The sequence below is a fragment of the Gavia stellata genome, chromosome 16 (assembly GCF_030936135.1).
Source record: "Gavia stellata isolate bGavSte3 chromosome 16, bGavSte3.hap2, whole genome shotgun sequence".
NCBI classification, from domain to species: domain Eukaryota; kingdom Metazoa; phylum Chordata; class Aves; order Gaviiformes; family Gaviidae; genus Gavia; species Gavia stellata.
In genome coordinates this window covers 21,988,195-22,014,718 of record NC_082609.1, presented here as the reverse complement: position 1 = coordinate 22,014,718, position 26,524 = coordinate 21,988,195, and the positions used below count along the sequence as shown (strand labels likewise).

The 26,524-nt window shown below is 56.1% G+C and overlaps 2 protein-coding genes across 2 annotated transcripts in view; both read right to left on the bottom strand.

The window, feature by feature from the left end:
- Positions 1 to 10,152, bottom strand: part of ANKHD1 (ankyrin repeat and KH domain containing 1) — a 115,218-nt gene extending 105,066 nt beyond the window's left edge. The window contains exon 1 of the mRNA XM_059825630.1: positions 9,877 to 10,152. Coding sequence (XP_059681613.1) covers positions 9,877 to 10,152 — 276 coding nt within the window. The remainder of the gene's footprint in view (positions 1 to 9,876) is intronic.
- A 1,124-nt stretch (positions 10,153 to 11,276) lies between these two features.
- On the bottom strand, positions 11,277 to 25,763 carry SLC4A9 (solute carrier family 4 member 9). The gene is made up of 20 exons (XM_059825627.1): positions 25,423 to 25,763; positions 23,416 to 23,576; positions 23,064 to 23,213; positions 22,865 to 22,926; positions 22,630 to 22,787; positions 20,769 to 20,856; positions 20,317 to 20,471; positions 19,545 to 19,661; positions 19,164 to 19,338; positions 18,736 to 18,869; positions 18,350 to 18,621; positions 17,630 to 17,685; positions 17,351 to 17,533; positions 17,098 to 17,211; positions 16,295 to 16,456; positions 15,917 to 16,095; positions 15,593 to 15,665; positions 13,130 to 13,198; positions 12,084 to 12,257; positions 11,277 to 11,645 (listed from the first exon to the last, which is right to left on the bottom strand). The coding sequence occupies exons 1-20, from the start codon at positions 25,761 to 25,763 to the stop codon at positions 11,277 to 11,279; spliced, it is 3,192 nt and encodes a 1,063-aa protein (XP_059681610.1).
- Between the last annotated feature and the right edge of the window lie 761 nt (positions 25,764 to 26,524).

Genomic DNA, 26,524 nt, shown 5'->3' with positions numbered 1-26,524 from the left:
GCCCAAGAAGACAGAAGCCACGAAGAGCTGTGAAGCGCCAAGAGATCATCTTCCAGTGCTGGCCCTATGGATCTCGTGATGACAAAGTACCCTAACAACCCAAGGGAGTTACAGGGTGCTCAGGGACATCGCCACCTCAATAGAGAAAGCATAAAGTATCTGAAGCATCATTTCCAGTCACTGCTCATCTTGTGACACGTCAGGCAGCTATCAGACACTTTCATGGCTTGATTTAACACATCAACAAGGGAGAAAACTCGGGGCGGGAAGAGCACATAATTTTCTACCACTTTACTGAATTTCATTGACTTATAAAGGGGTCTGTTAAGCTGGAACATCATTCTTCTGGGAATAGCAAGCCATTAGATCAGATCAGCTCCCTGCAAGGCTACAAACCCGACTGACCGCCTGACCCCCACATTTAAGCAGGGCTATTCGTACCCGCACCCCGCCTTAGCTTGGCAGTCTACAACAACAGTTTTGTAGGCAGTAAATTAGATTGGGAGGGTGGGCGAGAGGAGGGGCACGAATCTATTTAGCTCCAATTACAATAGGAAGTTGACCAACTTCAGGCAGGATTATCTAAAGGACAGCCTTTATTCCAACAAATATTAAGGAATTATCAGATCATGAAACAAACAACCCAGATCCTATAGCTGCAATAAGTTCATTTCAAAACACAGGTTCATTTTGCAAATGCTGCTGTAGATACAATGTAAAGAAAGATGGACACAACTTTATGCTTTGTTGCTGGAGACAAGGAAAGTGCCTCTCACACACAGAGTGTGGTCCAGAGTCTGACATTCACATATAAAACTGTGCTGTATGTTCTTGAAGCATTAGCACACACTCAGGCAGATCTCAGCATTAACTTAAGCCGACTAAAACGATGGGTGAGACAACCAGCAATGAGACAGGCCTGAGATTTGTTTGGCAGCTCCTCTCTGCTCACTCCAGCCCCATTAAAGGATCTCAAGCCTGGCACCCGAAGTCACTAGTCAATTCTCAAAATTATGGCTAGTATTTGAAACATGCAGATAAAACAATAAATCAGAATTAATGTTTTATGAAACCACTCTTCTGCGCCAGAGATTGTTGATCCTGGGTTTTCCATTTTCTTGCACTAATACTAAATGTATAAGCAGGCATTCATGAGCAAGTGTCTGTCAAATGGTTCACGTGAATTTAACCACTTACCTAATTTCTCTTTTAAGTAACCAACTGACCCTAGATATCCTCATGCCAATTTAAGTAGTTTTGAATACTACAAACTACACCTTATCACATGCCTCTGGACAGAGCTGTCTGATTTACGGTTCTTCCACAAACAAGAAATCTCCAATTCATTTTTATTAAAAAGCTGTTCCACGACAATAAGCCCAAGACATAACTGCACCCCCAGTTAACCCTCAAAAAAACTAAGCCACAGAACACACAGATTGAGTCCCCTTGGTTACAAGAGGCTGACAACATTAAAAAGTCTCTCTGTATAGCAGAAACAAAAGCATTACTCATTTCAGTCACTACTGAAAAAAAAAAGTTAAAACCCAGCCTGCAGCAATTATATATTCCATGCCTGATAAACAAAAATAATTATGACTAAGTTTCCCTGATGTACAAGAGAATCTTTTGCAGCAAAGAGCTGCCATTTACAGAACTGGAACCGACAACTGAAGTATATTCAAAAGATTCACAAGAATCCCAGTAAATCAAGCGCCTGTTCTTGACATGTACAGTCTTCATACTGAAGAAAACCATTGAATGGAGACCAGTAAATCTCACTAAAATAAGCATCACTTACACTAAGCACTCCTTAGTTTCACGTATTCTATCTCAGTCCACTCTAAATCACAGTTTCAGTGCTCATCTTCTCCACGTGCTTTAAGACTCCCTCCTGTTCCCTGTTCATTCTATCTAATAATCCTGCAGAAATAGCCCCTCTTCTTTCTTCACCTCAAACCAAGAAATAGCAGGTGTAACTCAATATTCTGATTTATTAGTATATAAACTGGGATTGTTGCATCAATTTAGCCAGGGCTTTCAGCGTGGGATCCTTGCTCATGCGTTAAATCCCAGGCATTAAAACAAAGTGAAGGAAACTTCAAAACAGAAGATGCACAAATGCCTTTGTTTGCTGATGTAAAAGTTCACACCTATCCAAGATGGCAAGTACTCTAAGCCACCTTCTTGGGAATGACCTTTTAATATCTCTTGTCAATCCAAAGGGACAGAGTGCTCAAAAAAATCTTGCAAGTGGATCCAATGAATGTAGCCCAGTCTAGTAATTCAATAATCTGTTCCCAGGCCAACCTATATGTTTCAGACAGAGAGGAGTCTCGGCATTTCAAGTGACTAATTAAGTTATCTAGAGGCTTATACCAAACTGAAAATCATGCTGGGCTTTCTGCTACTCTCAGAGCTGAGGCTAGTGGTAGCTATTTTTTCCAAGGCCTGTATAAACAGATTTGTGTGTGCTCTACTACTGAAAAACCAGCAAAAATGATAATGTAACTACTGATCCATCAGTTAGCCATTTAAAAGAAACTATCATAACAAATAACACAGCAGACATCCCTATCTAAAATATGATCCACTGAAAACTCAAGATGTAGCACTAAAAGGGCTTTAAAATGTAACTATTTTAGAAAAACAATGAAAAGATGTACATATACATAAGGTATTGAGTCTATCCCAACAAATCCTAAATGTTAAGCATCCACTTCATTGACTCCCTTTTCCCCTGGCTACCTTGTCACGCTGTGGATGAACACATGCTCCGAACAGGCGATGCTCTGAAGCCACCACGATCAAGGAACATGAGTTGGAAGTAGACCATTCAGCCCTGACAGCTGATCTCCTCTTTCTCCTTGGTTTGAAATACAACTGATTTACTACCTACCCGCCACGTGACACTATTAGTTTTATTCATGATTTTGGAAAGGGAAGAGTTCAACAGGGTTAGGGATTTTCCTAGAAGAAATCTTAGTTAATTAGTAATCTCGTATGTTTTACTGAAGGCAAATGAGAATAACTCATGGACCTAGCTGAAACTTAACGCCCATGAAACGTTAAAACAACCAGAGAGGTGCTTTTCAGTCGGCCCACTGAACATCCATTTATTTTTTATTAATCAACAAATAGGAAATAATCTTTCCTGCAGGACAGGTATACAGTTAGGTAGCTTTCAAAACCTCCCCTGGTCAGAAGAGTCAGCCATACACGTTCCTTCTCACTTACCATTCTCACTTACCACCAGCATTCTGACAAACACAACATGGTAACTCAATCATGAGTAACCCCTTTCAGTCTAGGACACCTTCCCTTCAGATTCTGGGATGTTTGGGAGAGCTAAATATGAAAAGAAGTTTGAAAAAAAAAATCTGTGCGACTCCCTCTTAAAAACAAAAGGCAAAAATGAGTTAAGTGGTCTCATCCCATGAAAAGCAATTAAGGAGTAAAAGGATCCAGCACAGGACCAATTCTTTTATTTTTGTTTTATTGTAATAAGTATTTTCTATGTGCATTTGAACAGAAGATGCACAATACTGCAAAAATTGAGAAAAATTTCTAGTATTTTATAAAACTTCCAAATAATCAACGTCACCTAAGAAAATATTCCTAAGTAATGAGTTGCAAGAGTAAAAGAAAGACATTATCCTCTGATAGGATGGATTTCCATAAATTTCACTTGCTCAGCATTCCTCCAAAAACATGCAAAACGAGACCTCTGCACCTTCACAACAAACAGGGAGAGCTAGTTGTCAGGGGAAAAAAAAAAAAATACAGAAACTATGTATTAATGAGGTATACCAAAAGGTTAGAGCTCAGACAAGCATATCATCCTAACTAAATGAACCCTTAAATCCAAATATTAATTCACCGGTACCCATCTTTTCCCTCTTATTCACAGGCAGCATGGTTTTATAACACGGACTGTAGTAACAAGGTTGCTACAAAAACCAGTATTTGTATCATTTGAAAGTTAAACTAATCTCCAGTTCATCATAGAAGATCAAGGCCATATGAGATATCAATGAGAAAGTTTCTATTTAAGACAACCCCTGAGGCCAGGCACTTTTCAAAAACTTCCTACATTTACAAAAGTACTTGAACAAACAGCTGGTTTCTGAAGTTTTACTTATGGTATCCCTCACACGGACATTCCCATTAGGGAGATAAGCTTTACGTGAGGACTTCAGATGGCATTTGCATGGTGTACATGGGCTGCTATTAGGAAAGAAAGTATCCACAGAAGAAAAATGAAACCACCCTACTGAAGACTGAGGCTTCAGAACTTAACTTATACACCCAGTTCTGCAAATAGTCCTTAAACAAGACAGAGAAGTTGCTTTTCCTGCTTCATTAAGTTTTTAGTGGGAAACAAATCCAAGAAAGGTTCCTTTTCCTGTATAAGTCAGCCTTGACTCAGTTTTAAATCCAAGAGTCACTTTTACCCCCCAACAACAGCTTAATACTTCTAAGGTATCTTCATATATGTTACAAGAACTCAAAATGACCTACTAAGATCGAAGCTATGCAGCCTCCTCACCTGCAGGGTCTAACCCCAGTTCTGAACTCCTTCAACAAGCATGCCAATTCAGTAGTCACTGCTCCCAGTTTTAAAGGCCAGGCCACATGTGTGCACAGAAGTGCCTTTCTATTCCCCCTCCCTCCACACCCACCCTTCGTTTTAAGTGAAGGTCGCAGGGATGGTTTGAGCTCTAAGCACAGAACGATGTTGCAACAGCATCATCCAGCTGTCCTTACAGCTGTATTTCAGGATGATCTGAGACAAGGAAAGGAGAGAGGAGAGCATCCCAATACCAAGACCACTGGGGAGCAGCTGGGTAGCCCCAATTTAAATCAGAACACAAGAACTCGTGATTCACCAGCTGTAGTCTTGCCTTGCATTAATGCTCAAACGAACCCTTCCCCCCTCCAGACTGTAACTAGTTGACTGGTGAAACCTATGCGCCAATTTGTAACTAAACATAGATGTTCTGCTAAATTTGGTAAATCTCTCCTTACCAAGGGGCTGCACTGCATATTTATATAATTATACAGTAGTATTTCACATCTTTACTTTCTACACCTATCATTAGAAAACGGTTGCTGACATTTATTTTAGGTCATGTACTCAACTGGGTCAAGCTGCACTAAAGGCAAACTAGAGTTCTGCAGGAAACTTTAGAAATCAGTTCATTTTAAAGTGTTATTGAATACTAAGTATTAACCATAACTAGACAGATTGTTTCTGGCTACCACAGGCCAGACTTTCAAAGTTACTGAGATACCTACACCAAGATTTTTCCAAGAATTAGATGCCTCATCACGCTGGGCATGAATGAACACCCTACTAAACAGCTCTCTGCATCCCTAAGCATGATCTCAATGCTTTTGGAAACCTGAACCCATTATCCCTCGGTGTTTTCTAATCAGTGAATAATTCTTGAAGAAAATTTTATTCCACCTCTTACTTCCTCAACTTTGAAAGCACTAGTCAAAATGAGAAAAACATCAACTGCTAAACTGAAACTTAATTTTTTTCAGAGAAAAGGCTTTTCTGCCTAATATTACATACCTTAACGTGCATCAATTCTTTGAGTTTCTATTCCTTACGGTTAAGAAAATGCTGCTATTTACCTTGTTTTACAGATAATACAGGAAACTAAAACGTATAAGCATTAATGTCAGAAGTCAAAGATATATTGCGTATACCATTTAAAAAGCAGTGCCATGTTAAGGTTCACTGACATAGCAATGACTTTAACAGATTACATTGCCAATTTAAAACAAACTACCTAAGTATTTACTCTGAATTCAAAAAACAGTTTAAAAACTAAGACACCTCAGATTTGGAGGGAAAAAAAATAAAATAAAAAAAGAAATTATTGAGCCCCAGACAAAATCTCCAAGTACTGAACTGATCTGGAGTGCATGCCATTTGACTATTAATTTTACTCATTGTAGGAGGTAGGTTATGTCTGATTTTTAATTATGCTTTATGTAAATATCCCCAGAGGCTTATGCAATAGGTACAGGCTTAAGTAAGGCAAGCTGGTGGAGGCAGGCAGCCTGCTCTGGAGAGGGAAGCCGAGAGCCGAGTTGACTCCATAGCCAAGGGGTGGGTGAGCTCCAGTTGCCACTGAAGGCCTCCAAACCCCTGAATTACAGAACACAAGAGACTTGCTACATTTGACGCTCACCGCCAAAAGCCACTTACTGAACTGAGCTCCAAGATCCTTTGGTGCTTCTGTCAGCACAGCTGGCTTCTCCTACTTGATTTACAACAGATCAGCAAACTGCACAATCCTGCGAGCACTAACGCTGCCATATTTATCACTTGCTTCAACTCTCTATTTCTACAGCCCAGTTTTCCGTCACGACCGTTTTTGATAAGAACCTGTGTGCTCTGTGGCCAGAAGCCTTCAACCACCAAGGACCCTATGGACTTCACATACATGCGCTATTAATCACCACCCTGCCAGCACACCTTCACCTTGACCTACAGGCTTCACAACTAGCATGGAGGAGGCTGTTTAATACTCATGCCTTTGGCACCACTTTAAGTGCCAGGAAAATTTACAAGGAGTGGTAGTAATATACTTAAAATGAACGAAAATCTCACTTTAAACAAGTTGCAGGCTGCGTCCGAACCCTGACCAAGCTTAGAAGGCAACCAAGCAACTACTTACACCAAGGCCAAAACCACCTCAACTCTCAGACTGCAACCAGTGGCGAAAGTTTCTCCAACGCCCAGGAGAACAATGACCTCCCCCCTCTGTTTTACACCAAAATAGCACAAAGCCTCCTGGCCTCGTCCTTCCATGCCCAAAGGCGTGCTTCAGCTTGCAATTGTTTCTATTTGCATGTGATAATTTTAACTGGTAATTCTAGAAAATATTCTATATAGCTGCATTTAAATTTCACCTTGCAGACCTGATACAACTCATTTATACTTCAGCGCCTGGTTTCCCAGCCAGCAGCCTGGTGACTACCATAAGTGGGCACTGAGGTAGAAAACCAGAAAGCTTTGATTTTTCTCCCAGTTCTGCAAGGCAGGATAAACGCGGCACACTCTCTTCACCTGTAAAACGGGGACACTACTCCTACTGTAAAGTACTTGAAGATCTGGTGTAAGAAATGCAATATATTTTCAAAAAAGTTAAGGTAAAATATATTGCTTTTCATTCTCTAGCTAAATGCTTCACTACACTTTTCATCCTGTGCTTCCCTGATGATTTTCTTTTCTACTCAATTTGCCATTTTGACTAATCCAGTTATTTTAGCATATTAAACTCAGACTAATACAAGGATACAAAACCTAAATACCACTGCAGACACACAGCAAAGCCTACAGAGTATTGTACCATTATTTTTATGACTTCCAAAGTAGAGAAAAGAGTACAGATGAAGGTAGCATGGCAAACACTCACTTTATTTATTTTAATTCTCCTTTCTAGTTCTCACTAATTCCACTCACTGGTAATAGCTGAAGGCATACACCCAAATCAGTGACTCATGGCACAAGACCACAGTCCAAACAGTCACCGGGTTTTCAAAGCAGTGCTGTTCAAGAATTGCCATGTTCCATCCCAAGAGTTTAATTGCCTTTTCTTTGTTCAAAAAAAAAAAAAAAACGACAAAACCAACAAAAAATAACACTGACAACAGGTGCTTCTTTAGTTCTTACACATACAAAAGAAAAAAAAATTGAAAACCAAAAATTCACTCTTGGGCCTCCCAGCCATACCCCATAGTCTGGCAAGGCGGCCCAGATGCGAGGCACATCCTTCCCACCCATGCTGCTTCCCCAGGTTACTCTCCACAACCAGAAACACAAGACAGAAGAATTCCCCAGGCAATTTCAGCTTCAAGATTAGCCCAACTCCTCTATGCATGTTCTGGAAGTCGCCAAGTGTTTTAATTCCAACTTTTTTTTTATTATATATTTTAAATAAGAAAGCTTTTCCCAGGTTTTTCAAATGAGTGATTTTACCTTAACAGCTGTTTGGGAACCTTTATTTTTTTGACCTCAATGCCAACCTCCCAGACACATTATTTATAATAGGCTGTCTTTCTTAATACTTGCTATTAGTCAAAAGACCAATCGAGTGCTTAGTAAACACCTCAGCTGTTCAATCTTCACATCCTTTAAATAATGGGGTGGGTTCAAAAGGGATAAGCTCTCAAAGCAGAACTCTGCTCACCTTGTAAAGAGCCACAAACACCCTGATACAACCCATTTCTCATAATTCTCCAGGTTCTGTAACTACTGCTTTGTATCTTCAAAGATACATTAAAATGTGACACAAAAGACATCCTAGAGAGCAGAAACTCGTAAGTTACTTGTGTCCTATTCTATCTACAGTAGGACTTCCAGCTCCCCAAAACAGGTATGTACTTGAACACGCAATCCCATATCATCGTGCGTTCAGGATACCAATCACGCAAGGAACATTCACAAACAAGTGCCCATCTGCCTGATCATTAGATTTTTAATTTAGTTAAATGTCCTGCTGTTAACACGATTTTTAACTTAGGTTAGGTGGTCGCAAGCAAAGTGCAAATGGGGGTCTGCATCAGTTTAATCACTTTTTTATTCAGATAAGACCTGTCAGTTTGGGTGTCGGGAGGGCCGGACAAAAGAGGATCATCAATGGAAGGCAAAAAATTTAGACACAGGAGGATGAATGCAGGCTCCCCTCCTTCCATTTCTTCAGAAGAAATGTGGACACATAGCAAAGTACCCACTCCTGGCCCCCGAAGAAAAAATGGTACGTATCGCCTTGGCTACCATCTTCTTCCTCCTGCAGAAGCACACTGAAGTACCAAACACTGGAACTGCAAACAAGCTTGCGAGTGCTAGCCACTTTCTCCTGCTTTCCACCAAGACTACATAAAGGCTACGATGGCGGCTGGGATCTCCAGTCTTCTTTCCAAAAGAGGCAACTAAGAAAATGAGATTCCCCTTTTGGTGTAGCATGAGTGGGCAGCAGGTACAGATAAAAGCCTTCATTTATCTTCTCTCCCTAGGCTACATAAAGCACTACTGGATGCAAGTTTACAGGCCCAACAATGCTCCATTTGGGTTGGGATAAGGCTCCAGTCCCTCCCCCACACCCTCCCCTTAAAACTCGCTGCAGGTTTGGAAGATCAAAGGACGACACCTCCATTGCCCTCTTCCATTTTGTTGGGTAAGAAATATTTCTATTGCACAAAAGCATGTATGTATGTATCTCAGGAATTTAGCCGAGTCTGGGAATCCCATCTCCTTCCTCCCGAGTCCATGGCAGCAACACCGGGGGCCAGAGGCTTTACTTTGTTCTCCGCTGGGTGGAGGATCTCGCCTCCCCCTCCAAACCTGGTTCAAAGTGGAAACCACTCCCAGAGGTCAGGAGGCAGCAGCACGGGAGACATCTTTCCCCCCCCCCTCCGCACGCAGAGAGGCAGCGGCGAGCAGAAGGCCCGGCCGCCCCAGGAGGGTGCAGGCGTTGCGCCCAGCCCCCTTTCCCCGGGGCCCGCCGGGAGGCGCGGCGGTGCCGAGACCCCCTCCCTCCTCCCCGGTCTCAGCAGCAGGCCCTGGGCCGCCCTGCCCGTGCGGGGCCGCCGGCACCCCGCCCCCGCGGCTCCGGTGCGGCCGCTCACGCCCATGGCGGCGGGGAGGCCCGGGAGGGCGCGGGGGGAGGAAGGGGGGTGTGGTGCGGCCCGCGACCCCCGCGCCCGGTCGGGGCGGCGCCGAGCGCCCGGCTGGCGGCGGCGGGCCCGGCGCGGCGAGCGGGAGGGCGGGCGCCGGCCCCGGCCGCCGGCCGGGCCTGTCAGGAAGCGGCGGAGGGGAGGGGAGGGAGGGCCGGGCCCGCCGGCGGGATCGCTCACCTCGGACACCTCGTCCTCGTCGCTGCCGGAGCCGCCGCCGCCCCCGCTCCGCAGCACGGCGGCCGCCAGCTTGAAGTCGAGAGCGGCCTCGCCCGCCGCGGGCGCGCCGGGGCCTCCCGGCCCGCCGGGCCCGGCCTCCCCGAAGAGGCGCACGGCCCGCAAGCCCAGCGGGGAGGGCCCGGCCGCGGCGGGCGGCTCGGCGGCAGGCGGCGCGCGGGGAGCGACCGAGTCGATCTCCTCGTCGCCGACGGGGGCGGCGGTGCCGTCCGTGAGCATCGCGCTGATCCGGGGCCGCCGCCGCTCGCTGAGCCCAGCCGTCTCCGTCCCCTCACGGCACCGCAGCAGCGCCACTAACTTCTCACACCCTACCCGGCCGCGGGCGCCGCGCCGCCCACCCGCCGCTCCGCCCGCGCCCATTGGGCGCGCTCGGCCGAAGGTGGCGCGCTATTGGGCGCGGCGCCCGCCACTCCGCGCCGCGTCACGCGCTCCCAGCATGCTGCCCTGAGAGCGCACGCCGAGGCGGTTAGAGCCCGCCGCCCCGCCCCGTTCCCCCGGCCTCGCTTCCTGAACTTCCCGGGGTCTGATTGGTCGTCTGGAACATCAGTCATGTGTCTTGCCAGAGCTGCGAGCGCCGACGGGGCGAGTGGGCTGTCGGTCAAAGCGAATCCGGCAGTCGCGGATTCCGATTGGGGGAAAGGCACATCGCTCACAACGCACGGCGTCTGGCGCCGCCCGATTGGCTCCTGCCGTGCCCTGGGCCCCCCTCCCCTTCAAACCCCTCTGAAGGTCTCCGTCAACGCGAGAGATCGTCACACGCCAGCCCGTCCCGAGCGGCCATTGGAGCCGGGCGCTGCCTGTCGAGGCGAACGGCCCGCCCCCTCCCTTCCCTCCCTCCCGCCCCGAGCGCGGGCCGCCATAGGCTGAACGCGCCGTCACTCTGCTCGCCTTGCCGCTCCGCCCGCCGTGACGACACGGGCGCGGCCACGTGGCCTCGGTCAGCGCCGCCGGCCGGGCCCGGGGGCAGCCGAGGGCGGGGCGGGGCCGGCGGCGCTCACTGCCACGCGCCGCGGCGGGGCGCGGGCCGGGGGGGGCCGGACGAGGGGCGACGGCCTCGACCCGCCGGAGGGCGGGGCGGGCCCGGGGAGAAGCGTGCCGGGGCGAGGGCGGGGGCCCTGGGCCGGGCCGCCCCCTCCCGGGGGGTGCTCGAGGCCGGGGGCCGCCCGGGGCCGGGAGCAGCCGCGCCTCGGGGGAGAGGGCCCTGCCCGCCGCGGGGGTTGGCCTGGCCGGGCTGCGGGGGTCTGCCTGAGCCAGACGGCCCCGAGGTGCGACGGTGCCCGCCTGGGCGGGAGCTGAGGGGCTGCCCCGGCCTCCGCTGCCCCCCGCCTCGCCCCGCTGCCGCCCTAATTCACGGAGATGTTGACCTCTGCTCCCGGGCGATGCATCAGCTCGGACTGGCGGGAGAAGCAAGAGAGGGCCGGGACTGGCAGCGCTCCCAGGCCGCGCAGGCAGCCCCGCCAGGCAGCTGGGTCCCAGCCCGCCTCGGCCTCGGCCCAGGCCAGGCTCCGTCCCCGGGGAGGGCGGTGGAAGAACGGAGCGCCCGGGACATCACCCACCTCCTCGCTGTTGCTTCCCTCCTCCATCTGCTTCCCGGGCTCTTTCCCCTCTGCCTCCTTCCCGGCCGGCGCGGGCAGGAGGTTGTCCAGCCAGCTCAGGTCGTGCAAGGAGAAGATGCGCTCCAGCCCCTTCCGGATCCCCACCAGCGCCAGCAGCTGGGGCCAGGGCGAAGCATGGATCAGCATCGCACCGTGCTTGGGGCTGGGGGCCAGGCGACAGGCAGCGTGGTCCCTGCCCCAGCCCCTCCGTCCCCCTGGTAAATGCCAGGGAGGTGGCATGTCACCTCTCCTGGCTTGCTCCCAGGGGACGATGCTTGCACAACGCCTGCAAAGCAGTGACGGCCCCCCCAGCCCCAACCCGGGGGGTAAAGCATGGTGGCAAAGCCATGCTGTGGCCCTGCAGGGACCCCGCCAGCCCTCGGGGGTCCAAGCACCCAGTACACCACCTTCCAGGGCATTCGCTCCCACCCAGGGCAGCGCCTGCATCCCTTGCCCAAGGAGAGCGCCGGGGCTCCAGCGATAACTCCGGGCACATGTGAGCAGCACCCAGTCCGGCACCAAAGCAGTGCCGCCCGGTTAAAAGGGATGTCATACCATCACCGGGAAAATAACAGCAGCCGTAGTGGACTTGAGGAGCCAGAGTAGGGCCAGGCACAGCAGCTGGATGACGGTGAAGAGGTGCACCCGACGCAGGGGCACGTGGCGGAGGTAGGCGAGGTCTGGCTGGTGCTTGGCTGGCATCAAGAGCAGCCGCACGCGGTCTGTGAGCTGTAGCGAGAGGATGGCACGTGGGTCACACACCTCCAGCTTTCAGCGGGCTCTCACCCACCTCCCGGTGGGACCCGGGCTGGCAGGATGGGTTTTCGCCATTGTTTATGCAGTTCTACCCTCCCGCCGTCTGCGCTGGCCGCCAGTGTGATGCCTCGGCGGGCAAGTTTCTCTGCAAGACCTGGGAGTCCTGGTACCACCATCGCCCCAGGCCAGGGGAGCGTTTTCCAGCAAGACATCTGGTCTTAAAGGGTTAACTGAGAGAGAACAACCGCTTGATTCCCCTCCCTGCATGCAGGAAACTGCTGCTGCCTTTGCCAGAGTGCAACCCCGGATTCCCCAAGCAGCAGGAGGGAGGGAGGGGGTTTCCCAGCCTGTCATCTGGAGCAGGGTAATTGCAAAGAAAATGTATTGCTTAGAGGGAAAAAAAAGGTAGATATTTCCGAAGTAGGGATTTTTTTTCCCCTCCGTGAGTTTCTCAGGAGAGGAACAGAGCTGGCACATCAGTGGCAATGCCAGGACCAAAGGACCAGCAGGTGCCAGCTCTGCCTGCAGCTCCCAGTTGGGGACATCCCCGCAGCTTTGAGCACAAGTCTGGGTTATCCACTTGTCCCTCCACTTCTCCCAGACCACCTGATCCATCACTCGTGCTCCTCAGCATCCCGGACACCTCCCTTTTTCCCTTTCCTCTGCCCAGAAAGGTCCTTCCGTCCCTCCTTGTCCTGGGCCTGACAGGGGACAGACCCATGCCAGGCTGCGCATCATCCAGAGCTGAAATCCAGGCTCTGCTGCGCAGTGAGAGCTGGTGTTGAGCAAACCTCCTCATCCCCAAAACAGCCCCCAGGAGCACCCCCGGTGCAGCCCACGCTCACCTGGATGCTGTTCAGCGCTGCCACCCCCATGTACAGAAAGACCCCGTACAGCACCGGCATCGGGATGTGCTGCAAAACAGGGGGACGAGGGGTCAGCGGGGTGCGATTCCCCGAGGGGGCTGGGCTCGCTGAGCGTCCTCTCCTGTGTAAAAGCCTGCACAAGTGGCTGCAGCATTTGCTTCCTTCATTTCCAACAGCCCAGTTTAATTATTTCGTGGCTTTTTGCTTATCTTACGGCTTCAAGGGCTTTAAAGCCCAGATGTGCTCCCAGCTACACTGCTCGCGTGGGGACGTTGCAGTTTTCAGAGAGGGGAAACACACACTGAGTTTCTTGCCCTATTTTCCAGCACGCGGTGGGAGCAATCCAGGCTGGAGATGGAGAACATGATGCCAAGCCACTTGGAGATATGGCTTATGGCTCAGGATCTATAAATGCCGGGGAGTCCTGCCTCCCCGGCACACCGCTTTCCTTTTTACCTCCTCTCTGTGCTGCTCAGCGTGGTTTGATTTTCTCCCAAGCCCAGGCAGGCAAGGGGAGAGATGGGGGTCACTTGCTGCTCCCCACGGATCGCACCAGAGACACAGGGAGTGCCCGGGGCTGGGTCGGCTTCCCCGGCATCACGCAAGGGGCGTTTGAGAGGAAGCATTGACCCACACGCCTGAGGGAGGACGTAACTGCTAGTCCTGGGGCTGCTGCAGGTGTGGCAGGGGGGATTATAAGGAGAGATGGGTCCTTGCACGAAGGACCAAGCCAGACTCATCCTGGAGCTGGGGAGGCAAAAAGAGTTGCCCTTGGGGGAGGCTCCCAAAGCCCACAGACACCCCTCGCTGCCCTGTATCTTGCCACCTGCAGCAAAGGGAGAGGGAGGACCACGCAGGCTTGGTCTCCGGTTTCTCCACCACAAAATCACAGGAGGGTTTGGGTTGGAAAAGACCCTCACAGATCATCCCGTCCAACCCCCTGCCATGAGCAGGGGCGTCTTCCACTAGATGAGGTTGCTCAAAGCCCCGTCCAACCTGACCTTGAACCCTTCCGATGATGGGGCATCCACAACTTCTCTGGGCAACCTGTCCCAGTGTCTCACCACCCTCATCGTAAAACATTTCTTCCTTATGTCCAACCTAACCCTGCCCTCTTTCAGTTTAAAACCATTGCCCCTTGTCCCGTCATGACAGGCCCTGGTAAAAAGTCTGTCCCCATCTTTCTTATAAGCCCCCTTTAAGTATTGAGATGCCGCAGTAAGGTCTCCTCGGAGCCTTCCCTTCCCCAGGCTGAACACCCCCAACTCTCTCAGCCTCTCTCCCCAGCAGAGCTGTTCCAGCCCTCGGACCCTTTCGGTGGCTTCCTCTGGCCCCGCTCTGACAGGTCCATGTCTGCCTGGTGCTGGGGACCCCAGAGCTGGACGCAGTGCCCCAGGGGGGTCTCACCAGAGAGGAGCAGAGAGGCAGCATCCCCTCCTCCTCCTCCTCCTGGCCACGCTGCCGATGATGCAGCCCAGGAGACACTTGGCTTTCTGGGCTGCGAGCGCACAGTGCCGGCTCATATCCCATTTGTCACCCACCAGTATCCCCCAGTCCTTCTCCACAGGGCTGCTCTCAATCCCTTCATCCCTCAGCCTGTACTGGTACTGGGGGTTGCACCCACCCAGCTGCAGGACCTTGCACCCGGCCTTGTCGAATTTCATGAGGTTCACATGGGCCCATGTCCTCCAAGGTCCCTCTGGATGGCATCCCTTCGCTCAGGTGTGTCAACCGCACCTCTCAGCTTGGTGTCATCTGCAAATGTGCTGCGGGTGCACTCAATCCCACTGTCTATGTATGTTGTTGATGAAGATATTAAATAGTATTGATCCCAGTAGCGACCCTTGAAGGACACCACTCTTAACTGGTTCCCACTTGGACATTGAGCCGCTGACTGTAACTCTTTGGACGCGATCCATCTAACAGTCTATCTGTCAATCCCGTATCTTTCCAATTTGGAGGTAAGAATGTTGTGGGGGACCATGTCAAAGGCTTTACATGCCATCCTCCGAGGTGAGGACAGAGGTGGAGGAAAAGGGACCTCCTGCCTGCCCCCACATAATCCAGATGTGGCCAGGGTACCCTGGGGGGGGCTCTGCCTACTGTGGCAGCAGCGGCAGGCAAGAGCCAACAGCAGCCAGGCTCGGCCCACCATGTGGCAGTGTGGAGAGTAGTGGTGGGGTGTCCTTGGGGACCCCGATGCCCACAGGGACGCTGGCCAGCTGACACGGGCAGCAGTGCACTGGCGTGCCGGCCGTCCTGCGGCACTCAAGCCAAACCGTTTGCCCAGCCCCTTCCCACGCGGTGCACAGCTCCCTACCTGCCAGCCAGGCTTCCTGTGATGGGATGAGGGACGGCGGCATTAGGAACCCCCAGCCTTGCAGGATACAGCCACCCCCCTGTCTTGGAAAAGAGGCCAAACCCAGCAGCCAGACTGCCTACCTTGAGAATGGGTGCCATGAAGATGGAGACTCCCATCAGGACGAAGACAGCCAGGCCGGTCAGCCTCTGCTCCCTGCGGGTGACAGCACAGGTGTCATGGGTGCCCCGGGGTCCCTCGGGAGCCCACAGCCCCCACCTGCCCTCCCGGCCCCCAGGGTCTCTGCTCTTTTCAGCTTTGGTGGCCACGGGGACCAGTGGCATCCCCGGGGAGACACAAGCAGCCCCAAAGCTGGGTCTGATGGCCAGTGTGGGCATGTCCCCGTCCCCTGGCTCCGCAGCCACAGGCAGGGGGTCCCCTGAGTGGAGTTCAGGCTCATTGCGTACCTGATGCCCAGGAACTTGGGGTGCTCGCCAGGGGCCGAGGTTTCACTCTCCTTCCTCAGGCTCTCCATGTGTGCCAGGGAGATGACGGTGGCTGAGACGTACCAGGGGAGGCCGGTGGCAGAGGTGACAACCATCAGGAGGGAGACACAGAGGAGGTCCAGGTGAAAGCCTGCTCCTTTCTGCAATGGGAGAGGCAGCGGGGCTGGGGGCAAGCTGTCTCCCTGGCAGCATCAGAGGGGTGGCAGTGGGGTCTGCCTACCTCGCTGGCCGGTTCGGGCTGCCGCTCTCCCCTCACTGCCCCGCTGGCCCACAGGGTCCAGCTGGGACCTGGGTCCTCCCTGTTGGCTGGGTCCTGCCCATCCCCTGTCCCCTGCTCACCTGCAGCTTGTACTCCCTGCGGTTAAGGATGACGGCCGTGATCTGCTGGTCCATGAAAATGAGGATGGTGACGAGGACAGCAGGCACCGAGGACACCAGGCAGACCCACCATGGGTTGGCTCCGAAGGGGAAGACGATCCAGCCCCGCGCTGGGTTCGTGGGCTGCGGAGAGCAGAAGGGTCACAGCAGCCGCCACCCGCCTGTGGGACCTGCGGTGCAGCCGGGTGACGGGACCAGCCCCGGGTGCCCAGGCTGGAGCCCTGCGGGCACCCAGGGATGCTCCACGTGGGGAGAGGAAAAGCATCCTCTCTCATCCTGGGGGTGCTCCTGGGCAGCATGACCCACCAGTCCCCCACGAGGACACCCCGCCTGTGGCGGAGCAGGGGGTTACTCCTGGGCACTGCAAGCCAGGAGCCAGGCACGCGCCCCCAGGAGCAGGTGGAAGAGGTGGCATTGGGCATTGATGATGGCAAACCCAAGAAGGTGGTGGCGAGCACGGGCTGCTCTGAGGTGCTGCCAGCCCCACTCCACACCCAGGGCGGGGAGCCCAAGCCCGGACTTGAGCTTGTGGCTCTCACTCCAGCATGAGCTGTACCATGACGTGATTAGTCCGGGACCAAGACAGGTTATTTACAGAGCGTCAGATCGGCTGCGGTTCAACCCCTTCTTGTTTGCTGGGCCGCAGCCTGCATCCCTATAGGGCTGGACCCAGTGGTGGGAAGGACAGCAGCAGCACAGTGGGACGGCCACTGTGGGGGGCACAGACCCACTCCCTGACAGCGCTGTGCCCACCCCATTGGCACCTTCAGCTCACTGGGGACGAGGAGCTTGGGGGTCTCCAGGCCCAGGGCGGCGTCGACGGCGCAGGAGGCGAGGATGGCCAGGATGATGGCAAAATCGCTCACCAGCCTCCGCACCTGCAGATGGAGAGGGCTTGGCCTGGGCTGGCCAGGGCGGGGGCTGCCCCAGGAGCACCCCCGGGTCACAGCACCCGGAGCCATCCCCGTGCCGCTGGGACAGGTGGCCATGCCACCGGGGTGGCCGAAGGATTCTTACCCCTGCAGGGAAGTAGCGGCTGCTCCTGAAGTGCTTGAGCACTGTGCAGGAGAGGAAGGTGCCCCCAAAGAGCAGGAAGGAGACGAGGGTGACATCGGGCACATACTGGCAGCTGGTCCCCAGGAGATGCCCACCTCGACCCAGGCACTGGGACCTGCTCAGCCTGGCCAGGGCGGTGGGGGGCTGCGGGGACAGGGCAGGCAGCAAGGAAGGGTCACACACGGACACCTCGACCCCACCCCAGCCCCTCGCCTACCCACCCAGGGGCAGGGGCTCTACCTGTGGGGGGGCCAGGGGTGAGGGGAGCGGCGTGTTGTTCCCTGCGGAGCTGTGACCTGCAAGGGAACGGGGGGGTCAGGGTGCCAGCACCTTGGGGACACTCCATTAGGGTTGACTGGGGCTGCGCTGCCAGCGGGGTGGCTCCCCAGGCTCTCCCCAAGGGCTCAGGGTGCTGGACGAGGCCCCATGGGACCCCTGAGGCCCCAGCACCGGCTGATGCCCAGGGAGCACCAAGGGGGGATGCCCCTGTGAAGGGCTTGGCTGAGGCATCAGCCACTCAGAGGCACCATCGGCCTCAGGCTGTGCGCAGCACTGATGCTTTTGGTACACGGCGTGCGTCCCATTTGCAGGATCAGCGTGGATGTGCCTTCAGGCCCCAGGAAACACCCTCTGATTTACAGACCAGGCTAGAAACGGCAGGACAAACCCACCCAAGTGCCCACCTCCAGTCCCTAGCATCCCCCATCCCAGAGCCACGGGAGCCGGACAAAGGCTCTCCTTGCTCCTGGCGCTGCCCTGCCCGGTGCCTGGACAGTGTCAGGAGGCAGAGACAGATGGACAGACGGCACGGAGGGGAGTGGAGGAAGGTGCCAATGTGGTGAGGATGGGATTGAGCAGCCTCCAGTGCCTTCCCCCATCTAGCTGGGCGGCAGGGTCCCAGTGGGGTCCCAGGGCAGCAGAACCCTGCTACCCACCAGCCCCGCAGCTGCTGGGGCTCACCGGGGCTGGACAAGTTGCAGACACAGCTATAGGAGGTGACGTTGTCCAGCCGGTACTGCCAGTTGATGGGGAAGGCATCCGCCAGGCTCAGCATCTTCTTCAGAGAGTCATAGATGAATATCAAGCTGATGAGGGCGCAGAAGCCTTCCTCGGTGAAGCGGGTGAAGTACCGCACCAGGTGGCTGGCCTCGGTGGCCACCAAGACCACACCAAAAAAGGCCACCCAGAGCCCAATCCAGAGACGAAACTCCAGGTAGTCCAGGCTGTGGTCCCTGGTGGGAAGGGTGACCCAAAACTTCAACAATGACACCCACCTGGGCGTGATGGTGGCCTGTGCCCCGGCCAGGGGACAGTGGCCCGAGGAGCCACCCCGGTAGGTTACTTACTGGCTGAAGGAGAAGAGGAGGCGCTCGAAGACCAGCACGGGGCCGGTGCTGCTGAGGATGGTCAGGGGCTGGCCGGAAAAGAGGCAGAAGATGGAGCCAGCAAAGGCTGTGCCCAGGAAGCTCTCCAGCACCCCCTGAAAGGCAGGGGAGGGCTGCCAGGCGCTAGGCACGTGGCGGGGACAGAGGTCCCAGGCCTGTCCCCCACAGCGGCACAGCTGCAGGCAGCTGCCCTCACCTCCCTGCACTGCAGGGTGCAGTGTCAGCGCTCGGGGACCATGCAGGCCAGGGAAGGACACAGATTCAGGTGATGCTCAGGATGCCCCAGGGGCACCGCTGGCTCCCCGGGTGCTTGTGGGAGGTGGGCACCCAGGAGACCCGCAGGCTGGGCCAAGTGGGGTTGGTGCGGGGCACCCCGTGGCCACACCGACCTGCATGTTGGCAGTCGCGTCCCCCAGCATGCCCCCGAAGGTGATGGCATTGGTGACCGTCGCCAGGTAGATGTAGAGCACTGCTGAGAGGCACTGGGGGTGCAGGGCGTCGGAGAAGTCACTGCCGTACCATGGAGCCTTCCTCCGGATGTCTCGCAGCAGCCCCCCAAAAAGCCTGGGAGGGAGATCTCAGAGCAGCCCCCCCAGCTGGCCATCACCCCCTGAGAGAGCTGCAAGGCAGGGGACGGTCCCTTCCCAGGGAGACACCAGCCCAGAGTGGTTTGGATGTGGTGGCCCCATGTGCTGAGGAGAGCCAGCACCCTGCCCCAAATTCAGCATCCCGCTGCACCTCCCACCGCCCTCGTCCTTCCAGGCACCCACCTGCCCGTCCTCTCCAGCTCCTCCCCGGAGCGCGCGTGCCCCAGGCCGGCTCTGTCCCCAGCTGCTGCCATGTCGCCATTGCCATGAGACTGCCGATCCGGCGTGTGCACGGCGGTCCTGTGGCAGACCAGAGCCTGAGACAACAGGCTTCAGGTTGGAGCCCTCAGGACCCAGCTGCATCTAGAGGACTCTATAAGGGGACAGGGAGGATCGAGAGGGGACAGGGGTGCAAGGGGGGCTGGGGGGACCTTGTGTATCCCCTGATAATGAGGAGGAGAAAGATCAGGAGGAGGAGGAGAGATGGGGGGGTTGGACTAGATGATCTTCGAAGGTCCCTTCCAACCCAATCATGACCTCCTCCAGCATGCCCTGGAGCCAGCCCTAGTAGGATCGGTTTTGGTGGAGGAGCCAGCCCTAGTATGATCGGTTTTGGTGGAGGAGCCAGGCAGAGTCAGAGGTGTCCTGCTCGGAGGATGAGCTTCACATCTGAGTGCTGAAAAACAGCATTCCCAGCAGCTCCTGCCTGAAGGGCACTAGGGGCGGTTTTCCCATCCCCTGCCAAGTGGGACAGCAGGACTAACAGCAGCAGGGACCAGAGCTGTGGTCGTCGGCTGGAGCAGCAGAGGGGCTTGTCTGGGAGGACCTCATTGGCAAAGATTGACTCCTGGGTGGCTTCATCCCCGTGGAGATTTCAATGTCACAGGCAGAGGTCTCCACCTGGGACCCTGCAGAGGGGATGGCAGAGGCTGCAGGTGCCCTCCCTCCAGCCTACCTCCTGTGCGGAGACGGCAGACAGCTTGGTGGAGGAATTCGGGTACTGGGGTCCCATTTCCCGGGAGGAAGAACAGTCAACTCATTCAAGAATGCCTCCATCCCTGCGATGAGGTCCTCTCGGTGCTCAGCCTGCCGGGCAACCCTTTGGAAAAGCTGCAAGGAGATGCCATGGTTTAGCCACCACGTCCCTGCGTTCAGCCACTTGGAGCCTTCCTCCCAGCCTGCAGCCATCACCAAGAAAGGTACCCATCCACTTCAGTGCGACGGGTGCACCCATGCCCTACAGACCCACCCCGAACCTTTGTTTTCTTAGCCTGGGCAAGGGAGGCCACCAGCTCACCCTGTCCTCTGCCTCCCCCGCTGCAGCCTGCAGAGGAGAGGAGCCCCGGTGTCCTCAGCCTGGGCCTCATCTCAGGCCCATCCCACCCATGGGTGCTGCACCAGGCTCACCTCATCCGTCAGCAGCGTGGCCATGGCTCTGCCAACCTCGTGGTAGGCTTTCACTTTGGCTTGGGGACCCAGCAGAATGAAGAGGAACCTGTGGGCGAGACAGCGCATCTCCTGAGCAGCCCTCTCCTCCGCAGGGGATACTGCTCCTGAGAGAGACCGTGGTGCAGCAGGGATGCTGGGGACGGCGGCTGGGCAGGCTTGGGGGGCTGCTGCCACCCCAAGGTGTGGGCACCCTAAATGAGGGGTCAGGGGCAGAAGACGAGACACGTGTCTGCTGCCCACTGTATGGAAACCCCATGGGAGACCGTGGGACACCAGAACCCCAGCGGGATTACAGGCTCTGCAGAAACCCGGGCTGGGCGAGGGGGGTGGACAGGTCTGTGGGACAGAGGAGGAGACATCCTCCACTGGGGATGTCTGTGGGGTCAAGTTCTGGGAATGGGATGTCTGTGGGGTCCAGCTCTAGGATGGGGCTGTCTGTGGGGTCAAGGTCTTGACGGGGGCTGTCTGTGGGGTCATGCTCATGGGAATGTTGCTCGCAGGCAGGATGCAGGAGCCTTAGTATCGGGAAGGAGAGCTTGCCAGCTGCATGGGCAGCAGGTTTGATAGGACTACGGGGACATGGGAGGAGGTTGGAAAGAGGGCTCAGGGTCCTTGAAAGAAATATGGCTAAAATCCCACACCACAGAGGGTGCTGCAAAATAATAAGGTCTCCAGAGAGACAGCCCATCGAAATACTTAACCAAGCCCTCCACTCCTTTCCAAAACTGGCAAAAATGGTTCAGTCCTGGTACCCCGAGGCTGCGCAGCTGTTCTGGTGATCGTACCCCGAGCAAACCTCCAGAGAGGGGGTAGGGAAACTCCCCCGACAGCATGAGCAGGGCTGAAGGTGGCTTGACAGAACCTGCTGCAGCCCTTACGTGGGGTATCAGTGCTGGAGGACTCCTGGAGCCTGCTCTGAGGGGTTGGGAAGTGACAGTAGCTACCTGGGATTTCTTTCACCCAGGCATCTTCATCAAGGCAATGGGAAAACCTTAAGATCCTAGAGATGGACCTGGGTGCGAGACAGCCCCGAGGTGGTAGCTGCGCCTGCGGGATAGCCCGGGGCAACTGGCTAAGGGGATGGCACCATGGGCAAAGGGATGGGTAGGGACAAGCTCTCCTTCCCCTCCTGTTTGGGGGAGGAAAATACAGGGCAACGGGTTATCATGAGCCCCTCAAGACCCGCGGGGTCTCCCTGGGGACCTGCCGCCCATCTCCCACCAAGGAGAGAGCAGGAGGTGGATGGATGTCCAGCTCCACCCAGCTCCTGGAGGACGGGTGCTCTGAGCAGAGTGACCAGGAGGTGGCAATGTCCCTCCTGATCCCCGCCTGCCTCCTCCGCACGCTCCATAAGGAAGTCCTCAGCTCTAGTGGCACACTGACCATTTCCCCTGATGGCTTCAGATGATGCATTCCTCAACCATGGAGAAACACCTCCTGCCCTGCTCCTTTGCACCTACACCAACAGTGCTGCAAGAGCCACCCCACCCCTCAGGAGAGCATCGCGGGCAGAAGGAGGGCCAGAGGCTCTTGCAAACCTACGTCCCTTCCCAGCCGCGAGCCCCCCTACGATAAGTGGAGCGCATGCAGACCCTCCTAAGGCTGCCCAACAGATGCTCCACTCTCAGCCCATCCTGGCATGCTCCGAAGGAGCTGGGAAAAGCAGGAGGGCAAGCGGTGAGCCAGGGTTCTGGGACTGCACATGGCACTGGGTGCCGTACCCTTTCCTTTTGCCAGGCAAAGCCTTGTCCTGTGCTGGAGGGAGCGGGGAGACAGGGACAAAGGGGGGCGGCAGGGCCATCGGCCGTGCTCCCTTTACCTGCTGGGGAGAGCGACTTCGGCCAGCGAGCCGAGGGCCGCCCCTTGCCTGAGGCGGATGAAGGCGGTGAAGGGCTTCTCCAGGAATTCAACTTCACCGACAGCAACATGGGCTGCTTCGGCCCCTGGCGGGACCTTCTTCTTAAATCGGTTTCTCAGCTGAAAGGAAAAGGGATGCAGCGGCTGGGCACTCAGGATGCGGCAGCTGCTCTCAGCCCAGCTCCGTCCTGCCTTACCTGCTCCTTAAGAGGCGTTTCGGAGAGCTGGGCTCCGGGCTCAGACCAGCTTTTGGCCTTCCCTGCAAAGAAAGGGAGCGAGCAGCAAAATACGTGTGCAAGCAAACAGCCAGCATGGGTATTGCCCCAGGCTGGTGACAGCGGAGGGATGCCCGATGGGACAGCCATGTCACCAGCCATGGCCGGGCGCTGCGCCTACCTCGGCAGGGAGAGAGGCTGAGCTCAGCAAGGAGCCGCAGTGGGGATTTGGTGGGCTGGTGCTGCGGCTGGCGGAGCAGGAGGGCTGCCAGGCGCTCCCTCAGCTCGGGCTGCAGCTCTGCTTCCTCGGGCTGCCCAGAAAGTGCCTTGTCTGTAACAGGGATGGGGACAGCCCTGAGTGCCCCGGGGTCACTGCGCAGTGGGGAGCTGCCCAGGGAAAAGCCCACTTTGCTGGAGCAGCAGACACCCCAGGTACCTGGCTGTCATGCTTTTATATAGGGACCTCCTGGTGGCTTGGTCCCTCTCTGGTGACCAGCCCTTCCCAGGAGGTGACCGTTGCATTCCCCACGTACCGATTATTTCCTTGAAACTGAGGGCATCCAGATCCAGGAGCATCGTCCCCTTCTGCAGGCATGTCCTCAGCTGGAAGAGGCTGCGCAGCAGGAGGGCTGGGACGTGGGGTGCGCTCCAGCGCTCCCCGCCATCCTCCACCTTCTCCTCGAACTTTATCCACCTGCCCGGGGAGATGTGCGGGGTCAGGGGCAGGGTAGTCCCGTGCCCCGTGCCAGGCAGCAGGAGCTGGAGCTTGGGTCCATCTCTGAGCTTGGCATGGGGCTGGCACAGGCAGGGAGGGGTTTGTGGGGCTCAGAGGGTGCTGCAGTGGGCTTGAGGAGCAGGGGCGGGTGGGCAGCCTCAGCAGTCGTGTCCCCATTCCTGCTGACCCACACCTCGCTCCGATCTCCTGATCAGGGGGATTTCACGAGTCATGGGATCACAGAATGGTTTGGGTTGGAAAAGACCCTCACAGATCATCCTGACCAACCCCCTGCCATGAGCAGGGACGTCTTCCACTAGATGAGGTTGCTCAAAGCCCCGTCCAACCTGACCTTGAACCCTTCCGATGATGGGGCATCCACAACTCCTCTGGGCAACCTGTCCCAGTGTCTCACCACCCTCATCGTAAAGCATTTCTTCCTTATGTCCAACCTAACCCTGCCCTCTTTCAGTTTAAAACCGTTGCCCCTTGTCCCGTCATGACAGGCCCTGGTAAAAAGTCTGTCCCCATCTTTCTTATAAGCCCCCTTTAAGTATTGAGATGCCGCAGTAAGGTCTCCCCGGAGCCTTCCCTTCCCCAGGCTGAACACCCCCAACTCTCTCAGGCTCTCTCCCCAGCAGAGCTGTTCCAGCCCTCGGACCCTTTCGGTGGCCTCCTCTGGCCCCGCTCTGACAGGTCCATGTCTGCCTGGTGCTGGGGACCCCAGAGCTGGACGCAGTGCCCCAGGGGGGTCTCACCAGAGCGGAGCAGAGAGGCAGCATCCCCTCCTCCTCCTCCTCCCGGCCACGCTGCGGATGATGCAGCCCAGGAGACACTTGGCTTTCTGGGCTGCGAGCGCACAGTGCCGGCTCATGTCCTATTTGTCACCCACCAGTATCCCCCAGTCCTTCTCCGCAGGGCTGCTCCCAACCCACCCGTCCCCAGGCTGTGCTGGGACTGGGGGTTGCCCTGCCGTTAGCAGCACTTGCTGGAGTCAAAACAGAAGTGGCTTGAGCTGTTTGCCATGCTCAGGCCGTGCCAAATATTTTAATGCCGGGCTCAGACAGAGCTTCCCTTTGTCCCCATGGGTGGGCGCGCTGCTGCGGGGTGGCTTGGCGTGCTGCACGGGGAGAGCGTGCCCCGGCAGAGCAGGCTCCCGACGACGGGCAGCCATGCCGGGGAGGAGAGGGCTGGGTGCTGGGGAGAGCTTTCACAGCCACAGCCCGGTGGCTTAGCACCCCCTAAATCCTCCGACCCCCGGGGCAGACCCATCGCTGCCACCAGACCCCCGCGACCCAAGTCCCTGTGCCCCTGCTGAGCTGCAGAGGGGTGGTGTGGGGCGTGGGGACATCCCAGCCGTGCTGCTGCCCCACACCACCACCCAGCTGGCCCCAGCTCCTCTCTGTTGGACCCCATCGTCCCCAGCCAAGCCTGCCCTGACCTACCCCCCTGGCTGCCTCCCGAGATGTGCCAGGCAGCCGGATCTGGGGAGTGTCAAAGCACCATCCCAGCCCTGGTGCAGCCGCTGGAGCCTTGAAGAGGCGGGAAAGGCAGGAGCAGAAGCAAGGGCACTGTGCCCATGCAGGGTCACTGCCTGCACCCTGCCTGACACCCTGCCCTCTCCCATGAAATGAGTCACCCTAAGCCCGGCAGAAGCAGTGCGGGCGCTGGCAGGGGCAGAGGGCAGCGAGCAGCCCTGCTTTGGCGCTGAGGTTGAGGAACCATCAGCCTTCGGAGATGCCTTGGGCTCCGTCAGAGCTGGGCTTTTGAAGGCTGGGCTTCCCAAAGCGTCGCCAGGCAGCTTGGCCATCGCAGGCATGCCTACCTGGCCGTCTCTCTCCACTCCAGCCCTGCCGGGGTGCTGAGGAGCTGGTTGAGCTGGATGAAGAGCAGCGGGCACGTGGCGTCCCCCCACTCCTCCGGCTGCAGGGAGGCACCGGCTTGCTCTGTTGGTGGGGCCATGCTGGAGGGGAAGATGCTGCAGCCGAAAGCCTGGTAGGGAACTTCGGGGTTGCTCCCCTCTGGTCTGGGCTGCGAGCGGGTGTCTGCCGCCCGGAATGCTGCGCCGGCCACCCCGGGCACGTGGGCTTGCATGGCCACCAGCACCAGCAGCCGCAGGCGTGGGGTCCCCTCCGAGGCTGCCGGCACTCGCAGGATGCCAGTCATCCCACAGCTTATAAAAGCTGCGAACCAGTTGAAACCGGCCACAAACCAGTACACAGGAGCCGAGCCCAAAACAACAATCTCAAAACACGGGGGACAGTCCCGCTGGTCCCGACATGGCCGGCTCCTGCCTCCCCCGGCCACCCGCCTGGGCCAGAGACTGGGGCAACCCCCCGCCTCCTTCTAGTGACCCATGCGGACAAAGCTGCGCTGGGGCTCTCGAGGGAGCAGTGTGTCCCTAAGCCCTCCCGCACCTCACAAGGCTTTGGCGAGTGGACAGCAAAGCCAACCCCGGGTAGCTGGTGGCAGTGTCGGTGCCTGCGCCGGGGGGCAGGAGGGATGCCCACAGCAGGAGGGGTGGCACAGCTCCATGGCAGCTCTTCCCAGGAAAGGGGATGTGGGGACGTGTGCTGGGGAAGGATGCGTCACCGCTGAGGAAATCCAGAGTGGGGCAAGAGAGGGCTGCCGGTGGCAGGGCTCACGGCAAGGGCCAGGAGCACGTCTGGACTGTGGCCATCCTGGTGTGGGGAGGGCATCTACGTGGGCTGCGGTGGGTGAGCGGATGTTGCAGCGCGTGCGGGGAGGAAGGATGCGGGCACAGCCGCATCACCCTGCCTGGCATGGGGAGATGGCACAGCCGGAACGGTGCTACTGGTGGGGAGCAGCGCCCCGTGCTCACTCTGCCTGCGGCGTGCCCGCCACCACCGTCACCGGGCTTGGCTCCGTGCAAACAAACAGCCGGGTTGTGTGCAGTGCAAACACGG

What these genes read in the sequence shown, in the direction of transcription:
- SLC4A9 (XM_059825627.1), bottom strand. Translation starts at nt 25,763, where the DNA reads ATGACTGGCATCCTGCGAGTGCCGGCAGCCTCGGAGGGGACCCCACGC. An exon ending in GAGTGGAGAGAGACGGCCAG is followed by an intron (nt 23,577 to 25,422) that starts GTAGGCATGCCT and finishes CTCCCCGGGCAG; the next exon opens with GTGGATAAAGTTCGAGGAGA. An exon ending in CCACGCTGCTGACGGATGAG is followed by an intron (nt 20,472 to 20,768) that starts GTGAGCCTGGTG and finishes ATCTCCTTGCAG; the next exon opens with CTTTTCCAAAGGGTTGCCCG.